At 45.0% G+C, this 9035-nt stretch overlaps 1 protein-coding gene across 1 annotated transcript in view; it reads right to left on the reverse strand.

Moving 5' to 3' along the window:
- Positions 1-2798: 2798 nt before the first annotated feature.
- The window catches only part of VGLL1 (vestigial like family member 1), an 18518-nt gene continuing 12281 nt past the window's right edge, over positions 2799-9035 (reverse strand). Inside the window, exons 5-6 of the mRNA XM_045288350.1 lie at positions 5851-5910; positions 2799-2997 (exon numbers count right to left, since the gene is read on the reverse strand). Of these exons, the coding sequence (XP_045144285.1) occupies positions 2954-2997; positions 5851-5910 (104 nt within the window). The 3' untranslated portion in view covers positions 2799-2953. The remainder of the gene's footprint in view (positions 2998-5850; positions 5911-9035) is intronic.

Here is a 9035-nt window from a genome sequence, read left to right on the forward strand (position 1 = left end):
CACTTAACCTTTATATAAAGCTCTCTCCTATACATGTTTCTTTGGATTTGTTCCTCTAAAGTACCCAGACTAACACACGACTCATCTCATATATAGCTTGTTGTTACAATTATTATAGGATTGTGGATGCATTAGTTTTTAACTTTGTTATCCTTTACTTTTATGCACCTTCCAGTGTCTTCATGGATCATTTCAGGCTGACCTCCCCATTATTGTATATTGTTATTCCCTTCACCCAAGTTAATATGTGTCTACTCCCTAGTTAGTGATTTACCCTCCTCTTCCAGAACATGACTGTAAGATCAATAATTTTAAGAGATGCTATAATGGCTGAGTTTTCTTCTTCTTCTTCCTCTTGTTAAATCTAAGAAACATGTATAATACCCTGGAAAAACTAGTCTTGAGCGAGGAGAATGACTGCCAAGTTCAGCAATTCTTTCCTAAAAGTGCTGGGGTCTTTCTTTACCTAAGATAGGAGGGAAAATACCCAAATATCCAACTAAAACACTGAACACCTTGTTGTCAAGTCAATTCCAACCCATGGTGACCCCAGTGTTCTGAAGTAGTACTGTTCCATAGGGTTTTCTTGGTTGTAATCTTTGTGGAAGCAGATCACATGATTTTTCTTCAACAGTACCTCTGGGTAGGTTTGAATTGTCAACCTTCAGGTGCAAATCAAGTGTAAAGCATTTTCCCATCCCGGAACTCACCTAAAAACAACACTGATATTAACCTTTGATAAGTATTTTGGTGAGAAGAAAGGAGCACTGAGTTACAATACTGGACTTGAGTCCTGGTGGTATAGTGGGTAAGAGTTGGGCTGCTAACCACAAGGTCAGTAGTTCAAAATGACCAGACGCTCTGTGGAAGTTACATAATCTGTTGTCAATTTGAGAATTAAGTGTGAAGGGTTGGAGTTTAGCCTGTCAATCAGGTGGCAGATTGATGACCTCATTTGGAGGCGCCAAGGAGATAAATAGCTCGCTGGAGGGGAGACACACGCTCACTGCCTGGGAGACATGCTGGCTGACAGGACACATGGAGCAATACTAGAGCCCTGGAACTGAAGGAGCCATATGGAGAGATCCTTGCCAGCGCGGAGACACCTCTAACACCACTGGATCCACAAGACTTTCTATCCACTGGCCTGTGAGTTTCCTGCATTCCACATCATTGCATGTGTTTCGTGAGGCTGAAGAGGAATTTAGAGATTAGTATCGGACATATGGGCTACTATCAGACTTATGGACTTGATCTGGACTGGGCTGGTATGTTTTCTCAATATTAGATTGCTCTTGTATATAAAGCTCTTTCTTATACACATATGAATGTCCATGAATTTATTTCTCTAGTCTACCCGGACTAACACACGCTCCAAGGGAGAAAGACTAGGCTTTCTACTCCACTAAACAGTTACAGCTTCAGAAATCCACAGGGGCCATTCTATTCTGATAGGGTCGCTGTGGGTCCGAATTGACTCAAAAGCAGTGATTTTTTTTTATGGTTTCTGATGAGTTCTGCTAACACTGTTAGATCTCTCATGTGAGGAATACCTTTGTCCCTGGCTTCCTGCGAAGCCTGGATTGTGATCCAAGTGAGTTTTATAAACCATAGAAGAAATGTCAGGTGTTACACAGGTACCCTTAGGGCACTTCACACCCGCACGTGGAGTCCTGAGGACAGAGATCACAGCACAGCATGCCGAGAAGCAGCTTGAGAGACAAAAAGGAAGTACGGTGGGCTTCAGGTCCTGGTTTTTCAAGCCTTCTGCTGGGAGGCGTGGTCGACGATACTGGTTGACTCCATTGGTTGAATTAAATTCACCTGGCCTGGATGGACTAATCCAGGTGTAGCGCCCACCTACGTGTACCACTCCTTCCTGGCCAAGAGCTTGAATTTCTGAGCATGCGCAGTGGACAACCTAGCCCCTGTTCCAACTACCTAACGCTATTATGTGTGTTCTTGGGCAGGTCATAACTCCTTGTGAGGTTTCATAGCCATATATGGTAAATGAAGATAATCGCCAATTGCTATGGGATTTCAGATGACGGCTTTGAAAGAATTGAGAATCCAGAATAATGTGATTTTGAAAAATAGCGTTTTATTAGTCATCACACTCAGCTGTTACATAGGAGCAATTGCGATATGGGCGCGTGGGGGGTGGGGGCGGGCGGAACCTGACACTATCAGTAGGGGGTCCTGAGGTTCCCGTGGGTCAACAAGCAGCCTTACACATGAGACAAAGCTATCTGCCAGATTGAGGAGATACATGAGTTTGGGTAAGTTGCCACTGTATCTGGGACCGTTTATCATAAAAGTCCAGCTCGCCTTGCCTTTCTCATCCCGCTCAACTCAATGCGCTGCTAGTATTCACGGGGGTGGCTCCAGGGGCTCTGAGCTGAAAAGAAAAAAGACTCGTCTAGGATGGCACTAACAGGGTAAAAGCGAAAGGAGAAGTTTGATTGTTTAAGGAAGGCAAGTGGGTCCCCTGGAAAGCTACAAGGTGTCGCCAAGGGCGACCTGCATCCCTATAGGGTGTCAGAGTCCTTGTCCCATGAATTTTCATTTAGCTGTTAAAATGAGGCAGGACAGTTCAGGTTGCAAACATTGAAAAGCTTCAGGCTTTTCCTAATCTCGCTGATCATTTGAAAAGTGAGCCAACTCCATAGGAAAGTACATGGTCGGCCTTAGTTTGAAGGACCCTGGCTGGTGATAAGGGAACTAAATAGTAGGGTAGAAGGGGTGCAGGTGAGACCTGCATCTCTCATCTCACAATTTTAAGTGCTGGTAAACAAACGTGAAAACCCTGCCATCGTGTCTAAAGTGTCAAGAAAGAATATGGGTATAACTTTAGGGAAAGCATAAACTTGGCCAGAACTTAATGCTCTTTAGTAGTAAGTGGAAAATCAGGAGTAGGATTGCAAAAAAAGCATTCTCCTCTTCAAACAATAGTTTAATAAAAGTATTTGTCTTGTCTTTTCTCTGGAGGCTGGCTCCCTGAAAGATAGAATAAACATTGATGAATAGGAAGCTGGTTCTGGGATCAGATAAGCCCCTGAATCCGGATCTTCCCACCCCCAAGCTATGTGACCTTGGTCAAGTTATCTAGCTTCTTTGAGCCCCATCTTCCTTAGAATGGTGGCTTGCATTTACATGCTCAATAAGTATTCCGTATTATTTTGTTGGAGAACCTGGGTGGTGCCGATGGTTAGCTCATTCAGCAGCTAACGAAAATTTGAATGTTTGAAGGCACCCAGAGGCATCTCAAAAGAAAGGCCTGCAGATCTACTTCTGAACAAAACAATGAGCCCTTGAAAACTCTTTGAAGCATTGTTCAACTCTCACATACAGGAGGTTTATCTGCATTCAGAAACAACCGGATGGCAGCTATTTTGTTAGTTTGTACTAGGGATTACTTTGTTAATGAAGGAGTGTCTCCATAAGCAGTAGAGGTGATTTTTTTTTATCTGTGACATTATGACAAAAGGAGCTCCTATATTGTAGTTAGTTTTTTAAAATCAACAAACCCATTGCGGTGGAGTAATTCTGACTTTTAATGACCCTATCAGACAACTGCCCCATGGAGTCTTCTCAGTTGTAATCTTTATCAGCAGGGAGACTTGGTGGTTAAATTGTTTCGTTGTGAGCTGAAAGGCCAGTGGTTTGAATACATCAACCATTCAATGGGAGGAAAAAATGTGACTGTTTCTGTAAAATTTTGAAGCCTTGGAAACTTTTTAGAGAAGCTTCCCCTCTGCTCTGTCTGTCTCAGTGTGTTGGAATTGATTTGAAGACAGTGATTTTTGTTTGGTTTGGGAATCTTTAGGGAAGCCAACTGCCACCCATTTCTCCCTTAGAGTGGCTGGTGGGTTTGAACCCTCAATCTCTCAGTTAGTAGCCAAGAATTTAACCACTGCACCCACTTGGAAATGGATTTTATTTGTTATGTTAATGAGGCAGTACGTTATGCTTTAAGTCCTTTTGTTTTGAGCTATGGAAGAGATTAGACAATCAAGTAGAGGAGAGATAAGTCAGATAGATGTGAAAACACATGAAAACTAAAGAGACTAAGATAATTCCCCAGAACTGATGGAGAGCAAGCCGTCCTCCGGAGTTGGGCTCTGAAGTAGACTTCTAATCTCTTATACAATGAGAGAAGACATTTCTGCTTAGTAAAGCCACCCACGTAGAGTGTTTCTGTGATAGCAGGGTCGACCAGATGACAAGGACAGTCACGATTTAGTGGATACCCATTGTGTAAGGAACCTAGAACATCCACGGATTGCCCAGTCCTTTAGAGGACTGAGCAGGATGATGTTAGGTTGGTAGAGTCGATGAACAATATGAAATGGGAATGTATCTGAAAACATGAAGCTTATCATTTAAATACTTCTAAACTATTAGCAAGTACTTGGGAAACATTTTAATTCATCAACTGAAAGGCCTGAGGGTCTCATCCCCTTGGACAGGAGCTAATGTGAAAGCCAGAGCCTGCCATGTACTGGCTTTGGAACCAGTACTGCATGGATCTCTCCACTTGGACACAACCAATAAGTTCCCCAAGGGCGGTTTCTGCCTTTGTTGGTTTGTTTACTTTACACGAGGGCCTCAAATAAAATGATTTTTACTATATCGGCAGTATTTCTTTACCAGTTCCTCATTCATTCCTTCAGCAATTATGTACTGACTTCCATGCAGACACTCCTGTGGGTGCTGGGACTATTGCTCATGAAGTTGACAATGTCAAAACCCAAGCTCAAGTCACTGCCACAAGGGCTCCTCGCAGACATTGGAGAGGGGCTCGATTTGGCCCCCTCTCCCCACTGTGCACCCAATTTGAAAAGGTCTGGGATCAGTTGCTGCTGCGGGTGATGGCGCTTCTCTCTTTTCTTTTCTCCAGTGCATAACATGGAACACCACATGGCACACGGGCGAACCAGTTGTTGCTGAGTTGACCCCAACTCAGGGTGACCCCAGGAGTATCAGAATAGAATTGTGTCCTGCAGAGCTGCCAGTGGCTGAGTGTCTCAGAAGTAGATCAGCGAGCTTGCGGTTAGCAGTTGAGCACGTTAACCGGTCGCACCACCCAACAACTCCAGGAGCGTGCAGCACGCTTTCCAAGCCGGCTGGCACTTTGGCATGACTTCATGGCTGCCGGGCATCACTCTATGCATTTACATCTATTAGCTCATTTAATCTTCACAGAAACTGTAAAGTGGACACTATTTAATCTTCAAAGAAACGCTGTATAAAGTGGACACCATTTTTAGGCTCACTTTACAAATGAGGAAATGGAGGCAGAGAGAAGTCAAGAAACTTGATTGAAATTCTGGAACAAGGTAGGAAGCCAGTATTCAAACCCAGGCCACAAAGCTTCTCATGGCATCCCCTCCAGCTTGTCTTTATTGGAACATTCTACTGACAACACTTGCAATCGGGGCCCAGTCCTGCATTTTCCTGCCCTGCAGTGTCCTTGTCTGGCCCTATCTCCCAGGCAAGAGACTGAGCATCTAGGACAGATGAAGCTAATCCCCATGAATCTGTGCACTTCCCGAGTCACCTTGGTTACCTTGGGTCACCAGGCTCAAGTAAAACAACTCTGTTGAGTTGCTTCTGCAGCAAAACAAGAATATTTGTAAGGGATTTTCTAAGGGCATGAATTGCACGGGTTCTTTGAGACTAAGATGGAACAAAATTCTAAGTAAAAAATAGCTAAATGATACACCAAACGAAAAGATCCTTTCAGCTGCTAGGGACACTGGTGTTTTTTTGGTTTTTTTTTTTTTACACTTAACGTTTCTTTCTCAGGTTACAGAGAATCTCTGTCAAAGGCAGAAACCGGATACTTACGTTCATTTTCAAGGCTGGTACTGGCCAATGCGTGATTTGGGGAGTAGTAGACTTTATTGTCTGAAAAAGAAGAAGAAAATATGACTTGAAATGGAATCCCTGGGGCTGGGTTACAAAGTATGCAATGGGACCCCTTCCCTCCCACCCCAAACCAAATCTACTGCCACTGACCTGTCTCCCAACTCCTCGCAATTCTGTGTTACAAAGTAGAACTGTGCTCCAGAGGGTGTTATGGGCTGTTCTCTTTCCATGAATAGACCACCAGGCATGACTGCCACAGCACCACTAGGTGGATTTGAACCACCAATTGTTAGGTTTGTAGTGGAGTGAAAATCCTTTGCACCACTATTTACTGCAGGGATACCCTGTAAATCAAACCCTTTGCCATCAAATCAATGTTGACTTGTAGAGAAACTGTAGGAGAGATTAGACCTGTCCCATAAAGTTTCCCAGGCTGCCACATTTTCTCCAAAGGAGTAACTGGTAGGTTCAAACTGCCAACCTTCGGTTAGCAGCCAACTACTGCCCCACCAGAGCCCAAATTGCCTGCCCCTCAGTTTCTGGAGACCTGGTGTATTTTCTCTCTCAGAGGCTATCGACGGAGAAGCTTCTGTTTTAAGATCCCTGGACCATGTTCCCCTCTTATAGGGGTTTCTGACCTCAACAGAATCTGGACAGCAGGTCAGCAATTAGTGTGATAGAGGCCAGCATAGATCCTTCTGGGGAGAGCTCACACTAGTGGAGAGTTGGCAAGAAACATTGGTTTGCAAATGTGTCTAGACCCAGTAGTTCTCAACCTTCCTAAAGCCGTGACCCTTTAATACAGTTCTTCAAGTTGTGGTGACCCCCCAACCATAAAATTATTTTTGTTGCTACTTCATCACTGTCATTTTGCTACTGTTATGAATCGGGCAACCCCGGTGAAAGGGTTGTCCAACCCCTAAAGGGGTCATGACCCACAGATTGAGAACCACTGCTCTAGAGAATAGAGCAATAGGAGAAGCTCGCTAAAAGTTTGCGGAATTGAAATTATGTAGAATGGTTCTGCTTGGGAGGCAACACTTTGAGCCATCTGTGGTTTAACCATCTGTGAAGATGGGGTTCTACTATGTATCTGAACAGCATACACACAAACCCAGTTGGCCCAATTTCCCCCTGGGGATTCAGTAAGAGGTGAGTTTTGAAAAAGAGTATAGGGGTGGGAAAGGTCAAGGGCTTCTCGAGCATGACATTTTGATGATTTGCTCTTTAAGTACAGTGCTAATCAAACCTGGGAAGTGACTGAGTGTGTCACTTCTGTGTGTTAATGGGAAGCTTGTTTTCAACGTGCAGATGGAGCCATGGGCCTGGTGGGGCTGTGCTGCCCGGGCTCTCTGGGTTTGCCTTGAGCAGAGCTGCGCAAAGGCAGCTTTCAGGAACTGGTTTCAGGCATCAGACAACCCACTGCTTTGACTCCATTCTGACTTCTACGGAGCAGCCCAATGGGCAGGGCGGGTGACCCAATGATAAAGGAAGCATAGACTTCCGTGTACTTATTTCTTAGCTGGTAGGAAACACGTTCACACGCACACACCCGCCCCGGCCCCACCTCAAAGATTCCGTTTCAAGGTCTGGCTGACATCTGTCTCTCTTCTAACCACACATCACCTTCCTCCGGAATCAAAGCCTCTCTCCAACTGTACAATCCCTGACAGGGATGGAGTACCCGGGGAGCATGGAAATCAAAACCCGAAGTCACTGCCATTGAATCTATTCTGTTTCAGAGTGACCCTGTGAGAAAAAAGACTGCTCCTGTTGGTTTCTGAGGCTGTCCATCTTTCGAGGAGCAGAAAGCCTCGTCTTTCTTTCCCAGAGCAGCTCATGGTTCTAGAACTGCGGACTCTGTGATTAGCACACCCACACAGAACCCACTACGCCACCAGCGCTCCACGGGCTTACTTACTCATCTGTAGTGAGCAATCTCACATGATTTGTCCCATCTTTGAGCCTATGTGAAATTATGCATTACAGATGAGTAAGTAAGCACAGGGAAGCGTTTGCTTACCTTGCTTGTTGGGTAGAATGCCAAAGGAAGTTGACTGGGCAACATGAAACTATATAGCATATAAAACCAAACCAAATCAAATTCCCTGCCATCGAGTTGATGCCGACTCAGACAGACCCTGCAGGGCAGGGAATACCTGGCCCTGTGAGTTTCTGAGACTGTAGTGCTCTATATGTGTGAAAAGCCCCATCTTTCTCCCTCAGCGTGGCTGGTGGTTTCAAACAGCTGGCCTGTGGTTAGCAGTCCAACACGTAAACATGATTCCATCACGGCTCCTAACTGAAAAGCACCAGACCACTAATAGCAACGTTGGCAGTTTGGAGCCATCCAACAGGATTTCATTAAGATTACAGCCAAGAAACCCTACAGAGAACTTCCAGTAGTTGGAATCAACTTGAGGACAATGTTTTGTTTTAAAGATGGGAAGACACAGATTAAATATTTGTTGGGTGAGAAAGCGAACGAAGGGCATTTTTGTTCAGAGGGAGTGGTGATGGGGAGGAAGCAGGAACTTGAGGGAAACAAAGAAGGAGCTCCCAGGCACAGGAACAAGCCACTAAAAGCCTGGTTGTCACACGGCTACCTCTCCCAAGCCAAATTCCAGATTCCTTGCCGATGAGTCGATTTTGACTCACAGTGACCCTATAGCACGGGGCAGAACTGCCACTGTGAGTTTCTGAGCGTGTCTCTCTTTACGGGAGTAAAAAGCCCTCTCTTTCTCCTGCAGAGCCACCAGTGTCGGGAATCTTAGCCCAATGCATAGCCATTACCCCACCCAGGCTCCCAGGGTTATTTTTCCAGTCACTTTGAATTTGAATAGATGGAGCAAACTAGCTGATAGAGATTGCCCTTGGTTTTACCCAGGATCCTGGCATCCTCACAACTTGCTCGAGCTTCACTCTGTAATTGTGTGCCAGAATTCTGCTTTGCAAATGGAATCTTTGTTATCTCACCAAACGCAGTGCGATTGGGTCCATTCTGACGGATAGGCACCCTGTATAGCTGAGGCTGTACATCTTGATTAGAGCAGACAGCCTCATCTTTCTCCCATGGAGTGGCTGGTGGGTTGGAACCACCCATCTTGTAGTTATCAGTCCAATGCCTAACACACAGTGCCACCAGCACTAGCTATTACATGGTA

Source organism: Echinops telfairi, unplaced genomic scaffold (genome assembly GCF_000313985.2).
Source record: "Echinops telfairi isolate 266 unplaced genomic scaffold, ASM31398v2 ScPeMD7_20;HRSCAF=75, whole genome shotgun sequence".
Classification (NCBI taxonomy): Eukaryota; Metazoa; Chordata; class Mammalia; order Afrosoricida; family Tenrecidae; genus Echinops; species Echinops telfairi.